The following is a 24,245-nucleotide window of genomic DNA, read 5'->3' on the forward strand; positions in this document are numbered from 1 at the left end:
CATGCGATAGGATCTACGTGTTTACATGAAATAATGGATAATCTATGAGACATGACCTACGTGTTTACTTGACTATGTGAAACAAGTTATAAGATATGGTCTAAAGAGTAAAGCCCATAATATGATATGAGAGTTGATGGTATAATTGACATGCCAAGAGTCGAAGGTTCTACGCGGTCCTTCGGAACAATTCTACGTGGTCCTTTGGGACATTTCTACGCGGTCCTTCAGGACATTCTATGTGACAACATTTCTACGCGGTACTTCGGTGCAATTTATACGAGCTATGGTGACAATTTGTGTACTCAATGCACTCACATATCTTTAGTTCTCAGTAATGTACCATGGGCTACTAAAAGACATAAAATCTTTAATAATGCATAATGTGATAAGTTATTGCTGGACAAATTTTTCGGAGATCTCTTACGGAAGCTGCTCTCAACCTGGTGTTGGGGGTAGCCTACTTTCTTACCTCCCCCTTACCCCATATGGGAAAAAGGGACAACCAACCATTGTTGCATGCGTATGAGTGTATTCATGTTTGAAATTTATCTTTGTTTCGATATTTGAAAATTTGAATAAAATAATGGTATAATATTAAATACTCTAATATTGACAAAATAATTACTTTACCTACCCTCTATTCTTTTTTTTTTAGTCTCAACATTTTTTTGTTAAAATGATTCTTTTCAAGACGAATTGTTAATTGAATACTTATTATTGACACAACACTTTCATATGCTTTTTTTAATGGACGTATGTCATGCTATCACTTCTGTAGAGTAAAAGAATAATTAAGAAGATTTTAACACATATTCGTTAATTAAGAAGATAACATTTATAAAATCGATGTAAACATTTGCATATACCCCTTTACTTGTCGAAAATCACATAATCAAACACTAAACTAAGTTCCGAACAGCTCACAAGTGAAAGTGATGCATACAAGAGATTTAACAACTCCATGAACAATGGATTCTTCTCTTAGAAAAAAGAAGCAAAATCTTTTTATTTCCTTTTTCACAAGTAATTGATTTTCGCACATGCATCCTACAAATCATTCTTTGATCTGATCCATAACAACGAGTGGTAACCAATCACGACACGCCGCTTGTCAAATGTTAGGTAAATTCAACAATATTCTTTATTTAAGACAAAAATAAGTTGAAATATATATATATATATATATATATATATATATATATATATATATATATTATATTATATATATTGCATTTAATTTTAGCATTCTTAGTTCTTAAGGAGTTCCCCTATATGTCATAAAAGAAAGTTGTCACTATCTTTCCCACATTGTAAAGTGATCCAACACTCGTCGGTTGGTGTGGCGTAAGCAACTGAAGCATGAACCACAATGATGGAAAGCAAGCCGATCATCCTTGAAAAGCATTGGTCTCAAAGTGATGATCATAAAACATCGACTCATTGTGGATAACATCATTCACCCTTTACTAATGAATAAAACACGTTTCAATTATTAAGTTTTTCATGTTATAACTTTTCGAAAACAAAAGTTAGTGTGTATATACATACGGGCATAATCCGCTTATACTACATAACTAGTGAGTTTTACATTATTTTATAACCCATAAATAAATATATTTTAATTCACGGTAAAACGGTATCTCTTTTTACTTCAATCTTAAACCCTAAATCCTAAAAAGAAAAAAGAAAAATATTGTTTATCGTGGGTTAAAGAAATATTGGTTTATGAGTTATAAATTTTAATTAAATCTAAGTCATTTATTTATTAAATCTAATGGTTATAAATTAGTGTAAAACTAAGTTTTACATAGTGTAACTAGATCCACTTACACCTAATATAAAACTTTTAGTCTTTCACCCTTTTAGGATCGTTGGATGAGGGGGAATCAAATACTGAGATTAACTCATTTTTTCCAGTGAATATTTTCTCATTTCTTATTATTAATCTCAGCCTTTGATTTTCCCTCATCCAACGATCCTAAAATGATGTAAAATTAGAAAGTTTTTATACTATACAATTAGATCATAATCATATATATAATCAGATATTTTAAATTTATTCAATTTAGATATGCATAATTTGTTTAAATATATGTATATGTCTCTTTTCTCGTTCTTTGCCAGGGATGCTCAAATGAGTTGAGTAGCTCGTGAGCAGCTCGAACTCTACTAGGGTTGATTCGATTCGAGACCTTAACAAGCTGAGTTGAGCAAAGTCTAATTTGACTCGACAAGTTTACGAGCAACTCGTTAATATTTTTATAACTTTTCAATAGTTATCTTAAAAAATTATTCATTCAAAAAATTACTAGTTACTAATATATACTAAAAAGATGATAATTACTAACTTAACTTTCTAATAAATAATTAAAAGTAAAAAAGTACTAATTAATTTATATTTTACTATGCCCAAAACCAAACCTTAATTATTATTTTAATATATTATGGGTTGCTATTTTGATGTTTAGACTTTGAATTTGTTTCATACACTCTTTCGATTTTTTGGTTAATTTATTAATTTATGTGTATATTAAGTTCTATATAGTATTAGTAGATTTTACTTATAGTTAAAAAATCAAATAAAAAATATGGTGAGCTTAACGAGCAGCGATGGCAACAACGAGCCTAATGAGCAACAATTGAGCAACAAATTTTCTTAGCGAGCACGAGTCGAGCAAAATTTTAACGAGAAACAAATCAAGTCGAGCAACAAAATCTTTTAACGAGCACGAGTTGAGCACTGCCCAAATCGTGATAGACTCGACCCCTATTCTTTGCTACCTATTCTATAATTGGGCTGAGTTCTCCGCCAATGTTTGCTGATTATAACAACTATCTAGAACTAAGTGGCCCACCAGAATCGGTTGTTTCAGGTTAAATTGGGCCACGTAACGTATAATAAGGCTTTTAGCCCATGTCGGTTTAGTCTGGTTTAAATATAATTTGAAATACATTTAATCTTCTTTAATTGTTCCTTTAATTTAAGTTGTTAGTAGGGGTAGCATGGTCGGATCGGATTGGATTTTTGGTTGACACGAATAATAAATCTTTTCATTAGTCATTCAACTTTATTCGGACTTAGGGATGCTTCATCGACTCAAATTTGATTCAATTTTAGGGTAAAAATACGTACCTGACTCGATTGACACATATATATACAAAATAGTTTTATTCGGTAAAATTGAGATCTTATTGAACAAACATAAAAAGATGGTATTATTGCAATTATTCTTAAATATATAAGGTATAATTCTCGGGTTAGATTGGATCGATGATTTTTCACTCTAAACCTAAACACAACCCGATAAATCTTTCCCATCTCGACCCTAAATTTAAAACCATATAAGATCAAGTCGAGTTGAATATAATCTTAATCTCATGCCCGTCCCTAATTGTTAACCACATTACATTATTATCATCTTAATTTTTAAAATTGTCCATGAATGTTTCTGAACTCGTAATTGTTTTTTCAATAGTTTGAGGTGATTACAAGATATATTCATTCAAAATCTTTCTTAACCATTTACAACGCGCATGTATCCTACAGACATGGCTGCTTGAATTCGTGATCTTAACTGTTCTTATCAAGAGTTCACTCAATAGATTCTAAACTCGTGATTTTTTTTAGAGAAGCCGCTAATTTTATTCAAAATAAGAAATATCCCAAAGCACAATGAAGATTTACAATCATAATTATAAATTAAGCATATAATTAGGACAATTTACTATATCATTGAAACAAATTAACAATTAAGATCAATAAGGATCATACAAAATATTAAAACCTAACCAAGAAACTCGAACAAGATATATACAAACAAATATGATCCCATCGGCAAACGAACTATAAAATGAAATCAAGCTATTGAAAGACCACCACAACTGCACATCACACTCGAGTGACATGAAGCTATCCACGAACGCATAACGAATATCCAAATCCAAATTGAGGGTCCATAATAGGGAAGATCAATAATATAACAGATAAACACCATCTTGATCAGTCATAACAATATCGAATTAACCTTTACAAAAAAAATTAGTAAAAACAACGGCGAAATTGGACTAATCTTTTTTTTTTTAAGGTGAATTGAACTAATCTTATTGTTTAGTTCGAAGAATCTACACATATATATCGTCCTATTTCAAGTAATCTATCAGTTTTCCATTTTAGAATTTCAATTATAAATGTTTTTTTTTAAGTGGATGCTGATTAAAATAAATATTCTGAATTAATTTAGAATAAAAATTATAAAAGATGATTACGATTAAACTTTATAATTATAAATAAAAAATAGGTAAAAGGATTTCTTATGTATTTCAATTTTAAAATTAGAACAACTAATTTATTTTAATAAAAAAAAGAGTTGTTCAATTCCTATTAATTTTAAAAATTAGTAATTATAGATAATTAATCAAGATATTTATATTTTCATAAATTTTATTTTTTTATTACATAATTATAAATTTAAACTTATTAGTTTGGTCCTAATTCTATATAAATCAATAAATATAATTAATGATTAAAATTTTTAGATATATAAATTATGTATTTTTTAGAAAAGAAATTGAATCAAATTAATAGTATATAAATACTATGAATTTGTTAACACAAATTAAAATCATATAAAATTAATACAAATATTAAAACTACCATTAATCTAACTATCTAAAAAGACAACAAATTGCCATAAGCAACCAGCCTGTAACATTAACCAAATATATAAAAAAATTCACATGATTTATAAATACAATAATTAAATTTATTAATAACAATAGAAATTATACAAAATTAATAAAAAATATTAAAATTGCGATTAATTTCTCTTATTTACTCACTTTTGCAACTATTTTCATCTAAAAAATTATATTTAAAATTCTTTGTCTGTTTCTCACCACTTTTACTCTATTAGCAATTATTTAATATTTTTTTTAATGTGGGAGAATAATTATAAATTATATTGATTCCATCAAAAGCAATCCCTCGCCTGGGGGTTTCTGCCTCTTTTCAGTTCTTTCTTTCTTTTTTAATTATCGTAATTATCAAAAATAAAAGGGTAAACTATACCAAAGAACATCCTACTATAGCCGCTTTTCATTTTGATCACTATTTTTTTATTTTGTCAATCGGACTATCTAACTATTTAAATGCATTCAATCATGCCACTAGCTGTTAACCGTTAACGGAAGTGGTGATGTGGCGGTTAGTAAAATTAATATAATTATACATTTGGTCTCTATTACTTATATATTGTTGATTTAGTCCTAATTTTAATTTAATTTAAAAAAATTACTTTCTAATAAGGAAGTGACGTGTGTCAATGATCATAATGACACATTTCTTTAGTGACACGTATTGTCATTTGGTTGGAGAATTTTTTTAAATCAATTTTAATATTTCAATTGAATAATTTTCAACCAATTATGTGGTGACACATGTCACTATCGTTCTAAATGGTAAATAAATCCAAATTGAATATGGCATTTCGGGGAATCAAACCAATGCCCAAAAGGCACAAAATATTTTATATATTGCGGTTTAGATTATTGCAAAAAAAAGAAGAAAATGAAAAGGTTTTGATACAAATTTAAATTTATATTCAATATTATTTTTACATGATTATAAATTTAAATAAATGAAATAATTTTAAAAATCTTTTGAAGGCGAGAATTTAAGATTTGAATTACAAATTTATCTTGTCATTAAAGTTGTGCTCGTAACTTTGAGTTTAAAATTTAATATAATTTATTTTTTAAATAAAAATAAAATTAATTTTACAAATATTGAAACTTTAAATTTAAAAATATAAAAAAAAAATAAAGTTGGTGCAACTAATTTAATAATTTGTATATTCTCATAATTAATTTAAATGATTATAAATTTAATTTTTCCCAATAATAAGATTTTATTTTTTCAAAAAAAATTATTGTCCCGATGATTATGCACCGATTTCAAGTTAAAATCCTCAAGTTTGAATTATTTTCATACCTTTTTATTTTCTTGTTTTTGTCATAATAAATAGATAATATAAAACCTTTTACAATCAAACACTCAAAAGTGTTTACCCTAGTGGTTTAGGCGTGTCTTTGATTGTCTAATGCCCTTGGTTTGAATCTTTTGATTGATGAATGTATTATTTAATTAAAATTTAATAAATTAAAAAAGCCTCTAAACAAGTGGTGACACGTAACACTTCTTGATTAGAGGGTGTATTTTTTAAATTAAATTAAAATTAGGACTAAGTCGATAGAGTATATAAGTAATAGGGATCTAATGTAGAATTATACCAATCTTACTAACTGTCACATCACCACTTCCGTTAACTGTTAACGGCTAGTAGCCTGATTGAATGCATTTAAATAATTAGGTGGTCTGATTGATAAGAGTTTAACAATGGTGGTCAAAATGAAAAAGAGCTATAGTTGGTTGGTCTTTGGTATAGTTTACCCTAAATAAAATAATAAAATTCTTTTGCTTTCGGTGTTTTACATTTTTTTTTTCAAACCCCAAACTCTGCCCTTTTCTTCTAGGGTTGCTTTCCTTCGATTCTCCTCTTTTACAGAACTCACGTTTCCCTTTCTTCTTTGCTCTGCCAAACAAATTTTTGCTTTCAATGGCTGATTTCACTTCATATCCTTCACCTTCTACTGCTGCTGCTGCTGCTGCTTGTTCGTTGTTCGAGAAGCCGGTCGCATTAACGGCGGATTCATCTTCGTCGCCGATTCCGCCGTCGTCTTTTTTTGATGAAGCAGTCGACGACGGCGTCGAATTCGGATGCTGTATCTGTCTCGAGCCTTTCACTGTTCATGACCCTACCACCGTACGAATCGTCACTCTTTCTCGTTCTCATCTTAAATAATTGATTTAATCGTTTTTTAACTCTGTTGTTAGTTGGTGATCGATCTGGTAGATTACAGTTTAGGCGGATTTAGTTCTTTGAGATTTTGCGCCACTGTTTGATTAGCATTGGTTGGACTCACTGCTTGGTGATGATTTTGCGTTTACTGTCGTGATTGTTACTTGATTGTTTTATTGTTTGATTTTGTGACCTGTTAAGCTTTGAGATAAATTGTTATATTTGATCGCTTACTTTTAATGTTTGACTCGATTTATTATTAGCTCTATTAACTTTGAAGTCTACTGTTAATTTTCCCCTTCTCCGAGGCTTTGTATATGGTTTTAGCTACTGTTTAGTGCAGTTGAAGGACACATTTCCCCACTTTGGCAGATAATTTGCTCAAAAACACACATGGAATAGAGATGAATTTAACTTTTCCAGTTCTGATTATTCGGATGTAGATCAACTTTTGAACACAATATTGAATCTGTCCTATTTTTGAGGGGGAATGATTTTCTGTTAACTCTACAATTCTGAGTATCAATGGCAACAACATTCGAGTACTTGTTTTCATAATGTTATTTCCTGCTGTTGCATTATGATGAGTTTTACTCGTTTTGTGTTAGAGACCTAAATTATACGCCTTCTATCTTGTTTTTTCACTGCCTCTAGATGATTGTTTGAAGGGTCGAGCTTTCTGAACCTTATTTTCGTTTTAGGTGACCAGTTGCAGACATGAGTATCATCTTCAATGCATTCTTGAATGGTAAGCATCTTTCTAACTTTAAAATTAGACTTGTTTCTTTCTAGGAAACAGATCATCTTCCATGGTTTTTCCTTGGAATGCAATAATGTTATAGTTATATGTTCTTTAATGATGTCGATCCTAATTGAACTCGTTTTTGACTAGGTCACAAAGAAGCAAAGAGTGTCCAATATGTTGGCAGTCATTTGTCCTGAAGGACCCTGCCAGGTGTGTAACATGTTAATTTCCCTGCCTCTTCTCTGGTTCTCTTCATACGTGTATTCTTTATAGTCTGATGCTGATAGGCAGAAATCATCAGCTAATCAATGAGTTTGGTTATACTATGCATCTTTGCAGCCAACAGCTTCTAGATGCTGTCAGAATGAAAGGAACTGCAGGTCAGCGAACACATCAGTCATGCCCACAGATTTGCATCACTTCTATGACAGTTTGGTGTTGAGGAGGTGATTTAATTGGTTCTTTGAAGTTTTTGTCTGTAATTAAACTCGTTATTCCACTCTATCAGGATTATTTATTGATGAAATGTTCTTGCGGCCTCAGGGTGTATTTCATTCAGATGACTCAGACTTTGATGAACACATTTTGCAGCATCTAGCACTTACAGCGAGCAGAGTTCGTTATGGTCGCAGAAGGGAAAGACAAAGATCTTCTGGACTTGGCCCTTCACAAGTGTTTTTTTTCTAACTCTCCTGAAAACATGCCAGGCACGCTGCACATATATCCAAATTCACCTGATGAAAGCCAAACCATGAGTCATGAGTTACCCCAGTGCAATTCACAGGCTTCAGGCATACCATCAGTTAATACTAGCCCTTGTTCACCTGTGACTCCATCTGTTAACATGGTATCTAGTGCTGCTCCAATGGAGATGAAGCTATCAAGCTGAGGTTCGTATTTCGTTTTACTCTCGTAGCTTGTTAGAAATATGCCTTTTGTAACATGTCTTACTGGAAGGTCATCCTTAAAATTTGCTTCCATCAAAGAATGTGTGAGATTTATATTATGCATACACTAGAGATCTTCTGACATGGGATTTTAACGAGGCCTCCATTTCTTATCCAAAAAAAAAGTTTTCGCCTATCAAAATTTATTAAACTATAATAGTATTTATATGTTATCTTATCTTGTTTTGAACCTGTAAATGGTATTTCTCCGAAGTGTTCTATTTTTGTTGGCAATTCATACTGTTGTATTACTTCAGTAGTCTTTAACACCATGAAATTTTCTGATTTTCTTCAGTCAACCACCGCTAGGTACTCCAAGTAGACCAAGCTCGGCTGAATCAGTCTCTTTCTCCGAGTCTATAAATCTAAATGGTCCAATGCTTCAGCCAGGTATTTGTGTCCATTGAGCTTTTTAGACAGATCTACTTGCTGCTAAAGGCATGAATGTATTTCAACAGATATAAGGAATCAATTTGTAAAGGTACCAGAGGTCTAAAAGAGAAGTTTCTTGCTCGTAATAACTCTGTTAAGGAGCTCAGCAAGGGAGTGCACCGTGAGATGAATGCTGGGGTTGCAAAAATGATTGAGCGACTAGATATTTCTTCAAAAAGACCTGGAGCCTCCAAGCCTGCTTCTGGTGGCACAGGCCGCACCTTAAACTTTTATTTAAGGGAAAGGCTGTGGAAGAAAATGTTATTGCTCGGGGTCTTGCTAATACCGTGTAGAATTTGCTCATGGTTTTAAATCAGAAGCACCATCTCATCTCTCTAGTGTCGTGCCTGACAAACTAGAAGCTTCTCTCCAGCAGGTATCCCAAACATTTTTCTAAATGTAAATTATTACAATTCATTGATCTTGATGGTTAATCATCTGATCTAGCACCCATGATTATAACCTAGCAATATTCCTTTAGAAACATGGGCTTCTTCTTTCTCTGTTCTGTGAAATTTTTTTATATATGCAAATCGAATGTTCCTTGGACATGGATTTTAGGTTATTTGAAGTGCTTAACCTTGATGATAATGTTTGTGTTTCAGGGGGATCAATGATGCATTTGGCATAAGGCATTGGCTGATTGGTGGTGGCGATAGCCTTTTCGTTATGGGAGAGGTTATCTAATGCAAGTGGCGTTAAGTGAGGACACTGATTTTGCGGGTTGTCTCGCGTCCTGCATTGCTTATTTCTTTATACATGTGCCAAGAAAGTCCCAACTTTAGTTGTCAAAATCACTCCTAGGAAAAGCGTTTATTTTTCTATCCTATTCAGTCTGCTGTTTGCATATTTGATTACTCACAACACAAGCTTGACATTCAGCTTTCATTTGGTCCTATTGATATATATGTGAAAATTGATTCAGTTTTAACATTTCACCCATCTGGTATCATTGCCACCGGGTGAACTGGTCAGATCCAACTGATCTGCTCGACTTAAATCCGAAAAAGCTCTAATTTGACCCATAAGTCATACTCATAATACCATCACCAATGGTAGCCTAACCAAGATCCTAGCTTCCTAATGCTAAGCTTCCCTGTCTCGGGCCCGAGCTGGCGAGCTGTATGAGGCAGAAACTCACCCCGTCTTTGTTGGCTGATCCCCATGCCGGCATAAGTTGTGTGGTTAACTACAATACCGTTCCTAGCTCCGTTCACATTCGAGTTAACGAAACGAAGGTTTTTTACACAACCGGTATTATAGAATTTAAAAGAGATGCTTGATGATGACAGAATAGAAGTAAATAAGATGACCACGTGAACCTTCAAGTTAAAACAAATATACCGTTGAAAGCAATTTGGAACTTAAAAGTTCAAAATGTACCAATACTTGGATCTAAGCACATAATTGTCGACAAATGCTGCAATTATGATTGAAAATTGAGTTGAGAATAAGTATGATCTATATTAGTGATACTCATGCGCCGCCAGCCATATCCATATCTGTAACCCCATCAACTCCCTTAAAAACAACACGTAATTTTCTTAAACAAGATGATTTTTTGTTGTCCTTGTCGATTATACCGGTTGCATGGAGGACATCCTTGGGGATTTTATCCATGAGATCATATAGGGGTAACTCTAAGTTAGACCGGGTCATCTCTTCCAGAACCGGAGGAGCCTGCATGTATAGATTCTTTCCGTGATATGTGATCGAGGCCTTTGTCATCAGCAGCTTAGGATACTCCTCCAGCATATCGATGAACTGCTTCAAAACAAGAGTAAAAAAAAGAACATAAATGAGATCTGCATATTAAAATTTACACAAACAAACAGCTTCATAAATTTTGCAACAAGTTGACCTTTTTTAGGGTAACCATAGTATCGAGCTCAATGAGAACACCCGGACTGCAGACAAGGCAGTCCTTGTCCTTGACAAACTCAGTCACTTTTGTATGAAGACCTTCGACACCATTATACCTACAGAAGCAGTTTGAATGATAATAATAAGCAAATCTACTTCGTTGTTCTAGAGGTGATGAGATCAAAACAATAATAATTGTTCATCCAACTGCAAATATCGTTTGCTCATGGAATTCATCAATTTACCGCAATTGGAAAATCGAGATTTTTGCATGGGTTCAGGGAGACTACCCACCCTCCCTAAGGCAGCCAAGATTCAGAGATGATCATTACTATCATTGTGTTATGCACGCACTATACATGGAAAATAACTAACAAAAGCAACATCTCTGAACGATATTATATGTCAAAACCATTCAAATATATCCACCAAATCATCACAAGTTGCAATGATATAGAACTGTACGTACGTAAGATAGTTTGATAGAGTTTTACTACATCCAGATGCAATCTTCAAGGTTTCCAACGTACATGCAGCAGAAATAATTGCATTGGTGGAAGCAATGGCCGGTATGATGTTTTTTACAACACCCTGCAAGTAGCAAAGAAATATTATACTTACCACTTACAAAAGACAGAAACTCCATTGTCAAAGAGAAGTATAAAAATCTCGAAAAGTAGCTAAGAAGAAACCGTTAAGAAATCACATTGACACGTAAGACAACTTAAATATAAGCTATTTTCTTCAGGAATCAGTGAGAACACCAGTTGTAGTAGCTGCATGGCAATCAAGAATCTATAAATCAGAAATCCCAGAATACCTGAGTAAGAGAATAAGTAACTCCTGGAATGCCGAAAAGCTGAGCTCTCTTGACAGCCTGTCAAATATAGGTGTATTAGAGAAAGAATGAAAAATGTAAAATCAATTTGAACGAAAACAATGCTATAAAGATCATTATAATTAACCTCATCATAGACCCACTTCATATGATCTGGATTATCTGGATTGAAAGCCTTCCCACTGTGAACCTATAATGTCGGGAGAACAAAATAGTCATGAAATATCACAATTAGTAGATATGTCACCGATCTAAGAAAGAAGAAACAAGAAAAATTACTACCTCATCCCATTTAATTAAGTGAGCATATTCGATACAATGAGCTGCATTTCTGGGGGTTTCTGCTAAGGTACATAGAGGAAACTTCACTTGAGGTGGAAATAGCCAGATTGTACATTCAAAGCATGGTGTGACCCCGGGCACAATCACCCTAGCATGGCCCTTGAAACCTTCAGTCCCACCATCCACCATAGGCTTCATTGTTTCTTCTCGTGGATTGTCATCAGAATCATACTCTTAAGTAAAATAGGCATATTAAAGGATTAGCCACTTTCAACACAGAAAATCATTGTGACAAATAAATGTCTGGCACGTAGAAGGAAAGAAACGTAGATGGCCAAAAATAAGATATCTTTTCAGAATTCATGACAAAAACAAATAATACAAACAGGGATTAGAAACTGTCTCGAGCTATTAAAAAAATGTGAGAAACATACCACAGTTCTAAGCTCTCATTCTTTTCACATCTCATCATATGACCATAGGAAGTATATGCTATAAGGCTACTTATAATATACCCTTACATACCATCACCGTGCCATGATGATGAACCTATAATAATTAGAGCATTTTTTTTCTATCCCTTTTTAAGATGCATTCTGGAAACTCCAAAATATAAGAACAATAATTCTAAATGCCCTTGGCCAAACATGGTAGCTATAAAAAGCAAAATTCAAGAGAATGAAGTCCACTTGTAATAGGTTAAAAGAACACACCAAGGAAACTACAAGCTACTGCATTAATATAGCTCCGAGCCTCAATGGAATCAAGACCGAGGGCAATGATATTGAAGTCATTATAAAATCCAATATCTTTATCCTCAATTCGGCAAAATGGGGCACAATATTTACACCACTAATTCTTTCCATGACACGCTTTGCAGCGACCTCAGCCTTTGGCTTACCAACATCTTCCAGCCTACAAGCATTATTAACACGCATTATTAACACCCGGAATTACACAAACTTCAAGTTTATCACTCCCAAAAACAAATTAAATAGCAGAGAAAATGTACAGATACAGACTGCAGAAAGAGGTAGTAAAGCAAATAAAATGATGGCAAATAAATATCTCATCTTTTTCTTCAATACAGCCATGCACCTTTCTGTGTCCTCTCCTGCCCTAAGATCGAACCTTAGAATTCAAAGCTTTTAAATATATTTAAGTGCTAGCTATTTTCCAGTTTTAGTTAGAAAACCAATTTAAGCACAATATAGCAACAAATTCAATCGACAATTAAAAACCAAAAGGAAAATTAAAGAGAAACAGAACGGAAAAAAAAAAACCTGAAGAGGAATTGACGGTTGAGATTGGTGACTTCAATCCGATCCATGTCGATGACCTCGAGGTTCTTAAAACCCGAGAGAGCCAAATCCTTAAGCAGCTCACAACCCAATCCACCTGCTCCCACCACCAAAACTCTCGCATATTCTTGTAAATCATCTCGTAACTGCAAATACCAAAAAGAAAACCAAAACCCTCAAAAATGAAAAATCTAACGCTAAAAAATATTTAAAGAGTGCAAATAAACTGTTTGTAAAAATGACAAAGAGAGAGAGAGAGAGAGAAAGAAGTGTACTTGGACGCCAGGATCAAAAGTAGGGCCGACGAGGTTTCCCGGTCGGAGGAGGAGCTTGTCGAGGTCTCTTGATTTACTGGGTGGAGCAGGATCCGCCATAGTATAGGTTCTCTGATTTATGTTTCTGGAAGAGATAAAAAAGGGATCTTTATTTTTTGGTTAAGTTAGCTTGGTTTCTACTCGACTATGATCATCAGATGGTGTTTGGCGTTTGGATTTCACGCGCCTTAACTGTTCAGTGATCCCTACAAAACTTTCTTTTATGGGTAAACTACGTATTTAATGACTAAATTATGAGTTTTAATCTGTTTTAGAACCTAAAATTTCAATTTTTTAAAACTATATATAACATTTAGTTCTCATTTTTTAATACCTCGCAGTTAAAAATTTAATGGGTCATTTGGACGTGACATTTTTTATGGGTAAATTACATCATTCATCACTCAACTATTTTCTCACTAAAGTTTAAATTTTTTAATTTAATTAATTAACTTTCAAATTACTCCGAATTTAATCACTCTAGCTTTCAAATTTATTTTTTCTTTTTAATTATATATTAATAAAATAATAACAATGTCATGTCACAAAAATTATTAATAAAATAAATTAGAGTGATTAAAATAGAAGCAATTTGAAAGTTAAGTATTTACATTGAAATTTTTAAAATTTTAGTAACAAAATAAGAGTGAGATGGTAGTTGAGTGATGAATGATGTAATTTACCCATAAAAAATGCAGCGTGTTAAGTTTTTAACAGTGAGATACTAAAATGAAACAAAAACTAAATGTTAGGTATGGTTTTGAAAAAATTGAAAGTTTAGGTGCTAAAAAATTGAATGCTGCAAAATAATCACTCGACTGTTCATATGATAAAATATGATCTTAGAACTGTTTAAGTTGTATTTTGTGGATTGAGCCTTTATATACATTATCTTGTCTAGTCAATGTTTGAAATATTATGTCATCGAGTCAATGTTTGAAAGCAACAACGGTGACAATAAACACCATTAAAATATGATTTTATCATATCTCAATCATCAAATTAACGTCCAACTCAAACAACCATTAATCTTTTTAATGAAAAAGGACTAGTTTGGAATATATGAATATTCAGTTACTATTTTATAATTTGTAATAGTCAGAGGACTCAACAAAGTAACTTCTTATAATTGTGGGATCATTTTATAACTTTTAATAGTAAGGGGACTCAACAAATCAGCACTCTATAATCAAAGGACCATTGTACACTTTTCCCTAAAAATATATATATTACCCTTCATTTGTAAATTATATACATTTAACATCTTACCAATTTGTTTTTAAAACTATTTTTTAATTGTCAATGAGTGTTGATACAACTGGTTGGAATTCATGAATTTGAACTTGTAAGGCCAAGTTCGAATCCCACTACCGTCATTCCCAATTGGATCTTATGTATGCCTTTACCCTAGATTGGGGAGCTACCATTGACCTAAACTTTTTTTTGTACAAACTAAAAAAACTATTTTTTAGTTTTAAATATTTAATTTTATGACTAAAATTAAGTGTAAACTACATGTTTAGTATCTAATTATCACTTGTATTTCATTTTGATCATTCAACAAATTTTTTAAAAAATAACAATATCTAATATTACTTTTTAATTTTATTTTAGCCATTTATAGTTAAAAAATTAACGATGATACTAAAAAATTAATGTACTAGTTTAAATACATCATTTGATCTAAAACAACACGAGTGTTAAACCGGGATAAAAAAATTAAGTTCAAGTACCTTTTTGTAAGTTGATTTTCTTATTTTCTTTCTTTTCTTAATTAAACTCGCAAATTTAGATACTAAAAAAATTATGAATTCGAATGAGTTTACACATATAATGTATAGATTAAAAAATATAAAAAAAATCCAAATATATAAGTAACATTTTATATCAAACTAATAAATAAATCTATAACAATGCAAAATATAACATGTATGTTTTGAGAAGCTCGATATTTCTCCATAATGCCATTGGTTCAACCATGCTTCTCATGACTTCCATTTTCATCCCACACCGGAAGAAAATCAACCGTCTTCTTCACTAGCTCCGTCCAAAAGCCAAGGAGTGGCTAAGCATGTTGCGGTCGAGTGAGGAACCGGAGCCGCAGGATTGGCTGTGAAGATGCAGAAATTTATGCATGAGGGCTCCTAGGACAGCTCCGATTATCGGGGCCGTGAGATATATCCAGATGTTTTCGAAGTTTCTCGAGACGATCGCCGGTCCTATGGACCTAGACGGGTTCAACGATCCTCCCGAAACGGGCCTGCAAGGAAGATCGAAACCGGAAAGTGCTGATCACTCTCGGCAATTGGCCTAATTGAAAGTAACCAAGAGCTTAATGTGTGCATATGTACCCTGAGATCAGGACTGCAAGCCCAATGGCTATTCCAATAACCAAGCCAGATACTTGACCAACCTGCAAAACCCCAGGGTCATGGATCCTGGTTTGTATTTTCATTTTGGTCGAAATATGATGTCGATCTTTGTACTTAAATAAACTCGATTCGGAAAGTACTAGTTCGATCATTGACGTCGTTAGTATTTTTTACTATCAGTACACTCATTCAAACATTAACTTCAAAAGCAAATCATTTTTGAGCTTGGCAAAATAGTTTTGGGGTCTAATTAAGCTTTTCAAAAATTTGGAGGGAAATTTTAGAAAAATAGATTTTGGGGACTTGATTAAGTATATTCAGATTTCATAGGGCTTAATGAGAATTTCTATAAATTTTAAGGAGGCCTAATTAAAACTTACCAAAAAAAAGTAAGAATATTCATTTTTAACTTTTCTTTATATAATAAATAGGAATGGTCAAATTAACTGGCAAAATGACCACAATAATGTGGTTGAGAATATTTAATTCCTAAACTAATGCAGTCACCGGATTAATGGTGAATTCTATAATACAAGGAGAACATTTCTAAGAAATCTCGGTATATTCAAGTATAAATAAGGTCTTCAGGGCTACATGGCGTCTTCAGGCATTCAAGTCATGTAGAAGATCTCGAGATTACTAAATTTTGATGTGATGTAATAAAATTATAATAATTAGGAATGATCAAATTTCAAAAGACCCCAAGATTACTAAATTTTGATGTAATAAATAAGATTATAATAATTGGGAATGGTCAAATTTCTAAATTTTGATGCGATGTTATAGTAATACTATTATATTTTTCAATATTTATTATATATATATACTTTTAAAAATAATTACTATAATATCTATTAACATATTTTTTAATTGATGATAATTAATATAATTAAATATTTGATTTTTTATTAGATCCAATTGAAAACAATTAATATATATTTAAAAATTATTATTATAATATCTTTATATATATTTAGGAATAATTACTAATATATATATATATATATATATATTAAATTATCTCTCCACTTTATTTAATAAAAAAATCATCTTGGGATAAAACTTTTATCCTAAGATTTTATATGAATTCAGGATCGAGTAGGCCTAAAATCCGACTTGTCCCGCCCCATGTCATTCCCTAATGAGAATTACATATCAAAATTTATCAAAACATAAGGACTGATAACGTGTTTCACCCATCATTTTTTAAAATAGAAGAAGTTTATGTTTTTCTTAAAGAAAGTTTAACTAAAAAATACTTAAATTATATATATATATATATATTTTAAATATCTAAACTATTTTTTAGTTACAAATAAGTCCTTAAACTATTATATATGACCACTTTAAGTACCTCAACTATCTTTTCATCAAAATAAGTCTCTAAACTATACTTTTTTTTTTAAGCTCTTAAGATAATTTTTTTTTGTCAAAACAAGTATTTAATTTTATGTGACGTGTTCACGTCTTCTCGGGTGAAAGTGGAAATGTTGGAGTAAATATGGGCAGTTCCCTTACGGATTCTGATTGTTGAGTGACTGCCGCAACAACGAAAACGACGATGAAAGTGGAAATGAGCTCAACCATGAAAGCCGATCGGCACCCTTGGCTTGGCTGCGTCAACATTAGCTCCGATTCCATGCCATAGATGAACTCTCCCATCAACGTCGCCAATACAGACCCCAAAATCTGACCCAATACGTAAAGCGGCACCTGTTCAACAAAAAGACAAATTTCATGCATGTTGTCACCTAAAAATTACGTGAAATAAGCCAAGGTATTGTTAAAAGCACCCTGGACCAAGGAAAATATCCAAATGCTGCAATGGCAATGGTGAGAGCCGGGTTCACATGAGCACCGGATATCGATCCGATAGAGAAGATCGGCACGACGATCGTTAGCCCGGCCGTGATGGCATACTCCGGCAGAGCTTCCCCTCCTTCTGGTTGCTTAGTGCTGGCAATGATCCCTCTTATGCAAAACATTAAAATGAAAGTCCCCAACATCTCAGCCAAGACCTGTAATGCACATGTACATGCATGTGTGAGTAAGTAACGTCATCGTGTAAATAAGCCCGATCAGGAGTCGAGTCGGTTTTCTTACCGCACGAGCAGGGTTGATATCCTTGCCCCGAGGTAAGCAACGGAAAGCGGCGTCCTCGATTGAGATGTCCGCATCGGGCGACGTAAGGCTAGAACCCATCTCGTGCTGTTTGAGATTGGCACAACTAAAGAGACCAATTTGTCTGTAATTATTAACTGCTTTAATCCATAAGGTTAATAACGTGTACACACTACACTATGTAACTACTTCAACTCAGATTTTTTATGAAGAATATTGGTTTTCTTGTCATTGAAATAGCTTGATAAAATTTGATTGAAACTTATTCAAATACCCAAAAAAGTCGTTAAACCTAGGATATTCGAGCTCGACTCGACTCGAAATATCTGAAATAGAGCTAGACTTGACTCGAAAACTCGTGCGCCTAAAATTTTCAAGCTCGATTCGAATTCGAAACCATGAATTGAAGCTCGAAAAAGCTCGAAATGAAAAAAAAATCTTAAACCTAACTTGGTTGAAGCATCAAACTCAAGCACGAACTTGAACTTTAAATAAATGAAAACTTTATATTGCATTTAAAAAAAATCAACACATAAATATTAACATTAATAATTTTTTTAAATAAAATATTAATATATTATATTTTGAGTTGATTGTGAGCTTTTTGAGTCGAGTATCAAGTAGATTAGTAAGAACTCAAGTCGAGTTCATTTGAGCTTTGATCGTGTCAATCTCGAACAGCCCAAGACCTGTCTCGTCTCATTCACAACCCTAGTTAAACTCACACACCAGTTTATAAGGGACTAAATCTGGGTTCCTTTGGCCTAATAGGGCAAACGGTAAATTATTTGAAAAAATAGGACAAGTAGAAGTTTGTTTGGGGATCTACGTCATTTTTTACATTGTTCATAGAATTCATCACGTCGGCATAACGAGTTCTAATAAAAAAATATTTTTTATTCAAACTTATCACGCTAGGTGACTAGTTTTAATAATATATATATATATTAAATTTTATCACATGGGGTAAAAAGTTTGAATAAAAAATATTTTTATTAGAACCTTTCATCTTGACGTTATGAATTCCAAATCACTGTAACAAATATCGTAGATCCTAAATTAACTTTTATATGCTTTATTAGATCAATTGATTAAACTGGTTACCCTATTGGGGCAAAAAAAGACTCTAAATCTATCCAAGAGCCCAAGAGATATAAGGCATCCCATGAGAGGATCCTTTTGGGTTTTCTTAGCCTCGCTATATTAACACTTTCCGTATAAAGAAAATGTCGTTAATCGATCAACAGTAACATTCCTAGTTACAATATGCTTATGTTGTGTGATATGAAAATTTCGATTTTATTCGTTTTCCGTCCTTATTTATCATATGCATGATGTATCAAATATAAACGAGTAAACTAACTATTGTTGTGGTGACAATGAGAGGATCCATTCGGATCGCACTGTTAGTCATTTATCTCTCTTGATTGTTCATCATTTTCTTTAACTCGTCTATTCTCTATTTTCCTTCCATTAAACAACTTTATGTAGCTTTTCACTCAAATCAAAAGGAATGAACCGTCAAAAATCAACACAATCTTATTCCTCTCGACAACGAGTTCATATCTCGAAAATTTTCGATTTTCATTTATTAGAGAAAACAGGAGGGACAAGAATGAAAACGACTTCTTTGAAACTACAACAGTGAGGAAGACGTTGATGAATAAACGATGAAAATAAAGAAACAAATTAAGGGGGTGATGCATAGGGCATAGGTGCATGGGAATTGGCATATGATTTGTTTACAAATCTACGTGAAAGGAGGGAAGTAGGCCCCCAAAAGGATAGTCCATTTGACAGCTTACCGGAACCATGAACAAAAAGGATGGTCCAGACTACACGGTATCGTTTTATTAAGTCATTCGATTATTAAAAGCTAAAAAATGATCTTTTCGATATATAGTGTTCTTTTGTTAAGTCATTTGACTATTAAAATTTACAAAACGAACACCCGACTATTTATTATGTTCTAGACTCGTCTTTTTTCGTTAAAAAATTGACAGTTGTCTAAGCTGGACGTTAACATGATGAATGAGATATTATAACTGTTTGAGATCCTGATGTCATATTTTATCATATCAAAGTCAGCAGGTTAACGTTCATATCAGAATTCCGTCATTTTCTTCAACGGAAAAGAATGAGTCTGAAATATAATGAGTAGTCGGATGATTATTTTATAATTTTCAATAGTCTGTAAACTCAACAGAAAAACGCTCTATAGTCATAAATTTATTTTATAACTTTTAAGATTAACAGTTGGTTTTGGCCTAATGCTACGAGCCGCATGCAACTTTACTTTGTGTTAATTTTATATGTACGCAGTTGTTGTGTTGCTCGGCCTCGAATGTTTTCTCGTCCTTTTGCTGTCAAATCTTACCTATCGTTTCTGGATCAATAATATAATATGTAGGATAAACCATCCCACATGTCACGAAATTCTAGGGTTTATTGATTTTATTATTCAACTTTGAATTTATTTAATTTTAATATTAAATTATAGTTTTGAATTCAATTGACGTGCTGGAGAGTTAAATTATTAATAGTTACACGATGCGACCGTTTAAATTTTTTTTTCTACATATTTTTATAACTCACGAATTTATATATACAAAAATTTATCATTTTTATTAACGGGATTGATTAAAGTGATAAACAGTTTGATATCATTTAAGCATTGTTTCAGGTTAGAGCCTTTTAATATGCAGAAAATCCCCACAGAGAGACTTATCCACCAAAGGTAGGTACGTGACTCGGGTCGGTCTAGATTAGTCAGAGCGAGGCCTTAGAACTGGAGGGTAACAAAAAAAAACTATCAAGGGTAACAAAAAAAAACTATCATTTTTCGGGGCTTTGAGGCTTTCTGGGTTTTGAGGGGTTTGAGATACTTGTTCGAAGATTAGAACGGTAAGAAGTATTCTTTCGAGAATAAAAACAATATAGATCAAAATTAATCGTCTTTAGAGGAGATCGAAACATTAGAACGCCGAATCTATATTAATGATTTAACAATTCAGGGTCGTAATTGAATTCATGTGTGTGTGTGAACGTGACCCCTACTTTTGGTGTGTTGAAATGACAATGCCTGTCTCTCCATTGTCCTAATCTTGCCCCCTCTCGGTGTCATTGCCGAACCCAACAACCAAGATACGCACTCCACTCAATCCCCTGCCTTCCGTTTCGCACCACAAGACACACACTAAATTCTCCCAGCAACCTTCTAAATTTCAAAAAATATCAATTAATAATTTCCTCTCCTTAGCTGCTTGGAATCACGATCAATGACAGATCTAGAAATACTTTTAATAATGAACACATATGTTTTAATAATATAATTTTTTTTCGTATGAGACAGACACAAATAAAATTTTAGGGTAAATACCTCGAGCAAAACCAAAACGAACATAAAAAAAGTTCGGATTTCTAAATAGTCACTTGCCCGTCCTAACATACACATAAATCCGCCACTGATCATGATAATACATTAATAATGGTGTGTCATTCATCATTGGATACTCATTACATATTGGTAAACTCCAATCCATCAACGGCTGTTGTTTTGTTCAGCAAAGCAGTTGAACTTGTCAATCGGGCTTTCAAAGGGATAATTTAAAAAGTGTTTTTGACATTGTTTGTGTGGTAACTTTAGCACGTATGGATGCCCCATCTTGTGGTTTTTGCTTCTACTTTTGCGGTAAAACTATGGTGCTTGATTTGATAATTTTAGTTGTTTTTATTGATTCAGTAAACCGATCAGTTTAGTAGGATGAGACACTAGATTCCTTAGGCAATGTCAGTGGTTCACTCTGACGTTTGTGAGTGAAACAAATTTGATTGGGAGAGTCGTCATCACCTCTGCAATACTCATCTGAATTAGTCGATTAGATGAACCTGTTAATCAAACTATTAAAAAGGACAATTTATTGCAATAATGTTTATTTTTATTTGTTTATGCTGTGAATCAAGTACAGATGGATACCCATCTTGTGCGTTCTGCTTGTTTTTTTGCTGTGCATATGGGAATTAAAGGTGCCAGTGCCCAAATCCGCTTTTATTTTTCCGGCGTGGGATTTTGGGCAGCAATGGAGACAAAACGGAAAAGGGAAAAAAAAAGAGAGGAAATTAACCGTTAGGTCGCGGTCAAAACTAAAAAACAAGGTTAATTCTGATAAAAGTCCTTAAATTGGATCTCAAATTTCAAAATGGTTCTTAAATTTTAAAATGCTCTAATTGAATCCTAGAGGTGTAAATGTTGTATTTGACGATGTAAGTTCAAGTACCCTACAATCTTTGATGCTCGAACCCGTGATCTCTGAGAACAGCAATTAATCATTTAACTATTGAGGTAGTTTAGATCGTACAAAACTTTAAAAGTTTATAATTGAATGAAATAACCAACAAAAGTAACTTCACAACTGAGAAATCGACCAAATTGTCCGAAATCGAATCGAATTAATGAAGGGTGTTAATTTTGTCAATTTAAGTCGACAAAATGACCTATTTCGTATGGTGACATTAAACATTAGTTTGGATAGACTTGAAACTTGATCCATTTCATTACAACTTAGGAGTACGATCTAGAAACTAAAATTTTATCCGTTTTACTGTAACTTTAGAGAAATAGAATATGAAAACTGGAAATCGATCCGTTATACTATAACTTGAGAAATAATATCAATTTTAAGATGAGATGAAAAATCACCACATTACATAATTTGAAGATATTCGATACAACTATCCGAATAAACTTAAAATAAGAATGTTCGATATAAAAATAAGTGTTCAAACTATATTGATTTTCTCATTTAGGTTCCTAAACTATATAAAAATAAGTGTTTAAAGTTTCTTACGATAAATTTTTAGGTGTCTAGACCGTAACAGCTGTTAAATTTGACTGTTATCTGACATATGTCATTTATATAAAATTTTAAATTTTTCATTAAAAAAAATTAAAATCATTATTTTTATAAAAAAATCCAAAAAACCAAATATTCCCTAAAAGACATTAAACTTTTTCACCCCAAAACAAGCTCCTTCCCCCAAATTCCAAATCTCCAAGACACATTATGATATGGTTATTTGGGTTCTCGTAATGCGTCATATTTGCTTTTTCGGTTGGTTGGCAGTGTGCAGTCAGCTTTCCAAGGATTTGGATCGTTGATCCCACCACGCAAAGTGGCCTAGTTTGGCTATGGATCTATTTTTGTTATTGAACTTTAAAACTCTTCAATTTTAGACATTGAACTTTAGTTTGCTTATCGATTCGGTCATTGTTAGTCAATCATCGTCCGTCATCAGACGACATTCGTGACAAAATTGATATCAAAATGTTTATGTTTTACTTGCCCTCATATTAATTTTCCATGAAACCACTCAAAACAAACAAGATTCATCTAAATGTCCAATGTTCAAATGTGATAGTCTAGGGTTTGGATTTTTCTCGGGTTTGAGATGTTTGTTTGAAAATCCGAACGATTAGAATTGTTGTTTTGAGAAGATGAACAACATACCTCTAAATTAGTCTCATCGGACGATCCTTGAAGGACATCAGGGCATTGGCAACATCGAACATTTATATGAAATTTCGTTGATCTTAAGTGAGTTTCATGGTAAATCAATTATATAATAAGAAATATGAGTTAAATGATAACATTTTAGTACTAAACTTATCACGAATGACGAAGACATAAGATTATTAACTTACATCATAGACGATTTGACCGATGATGACTAAATTGATACACATACTAAAGTTTGGTGACATATAGTATAGCTCGCCAAAAACTAAAAGATCAAAATTTGTACTACTTTTTTTGAATTAATTCCTTGATTGTATTAGTAGGAAGGTATTAGTAGGTAGCATAGTAAAGTATATGGCTTATAGGGATATGAGTATATGTGTTGCCATAGAGTTGCATGGAATTATTATCATTAGTTAATAGCATTCATTGGGTTTAGGGTATGGCAGAAAGTTGGTGGGGGCGGTGGAAGAAAGAAGAAAGAAGAAAGAAGAAAGAAGAAAGAATTGCATCTTTTTATATGTAAAAAGGCTAATCTGAATGCAAAATGTCAAACACTTGGGGTTGCAGTTTGGGGTTTGAAGCAGCTCTCCTCCCCACCTCGACTACAGTGCTCTCCCACTGTCATCTACTTGCTAACCTTAATCCTCGTAA

The 24,245-nt window shown here is 32.7% G+C and overlaps 1 protein-coding gene and 2 pseudogenes across 1 annotated transcript; 1 reads left to right on the plus strand and 2 right to left on the minus strand.

The window, feature by feature from the left end:
* Positions 1-6,521: 6,521 nt before the first annotated feature.
* Positions 6,522-9,601, plus strand: LOC120135025 (annotated as a pseudogene).
* Positions 9,602-10,431: 830 nt separating this feature from the next.
* On the minus strand, positions 10,432-13,786 carry LOC120135212 (annotated as a pseudogene).
* Positions 13,787-15,619: 1,833 nt separating this feature from the next.
* On the minus strand, positions 15,620-18,156 carry LOC120135095 (probable aquaporin NIP7-1). Its single transcript, XM_039151448.1, has 5 exons — positions 18,058-18,156; positions 17,748-17,972; positions 17,473-17,667; positions 15,934-15,995; positions 15,620-15,842 (listed from the first exon to the last, which is right to left on the minus strand). The coding sequence occupies exons 1-5, from the start codon at positions 18,154-18,156 to the stop codon at positions 15,620-15,622; spliced, it is 804 nt and encodes a 267-aa protein (XP_039007379.1).
* Between the last annotated feature and the right edge of the window lie 6,089 nt (positions 18,157-24,245).

Source organism: Hibiscus syriacus, unplaced genomic scaffold (assembly GCF_006381635.1).
Source record: "Hibiscus syriacus cultivar Baekdansim isolate YM2019G1 unplaced genomic scaffold, ASM638163v2 tig00110602_pilon, whole genome shotgun sequence".
Lineage (NCBI taxonomy): Eukaryota > Viridiplantae > Streptophyta > Magnoliopsida > Malvales > Malvaceae > Hibiscus > Hibiscus syriacus.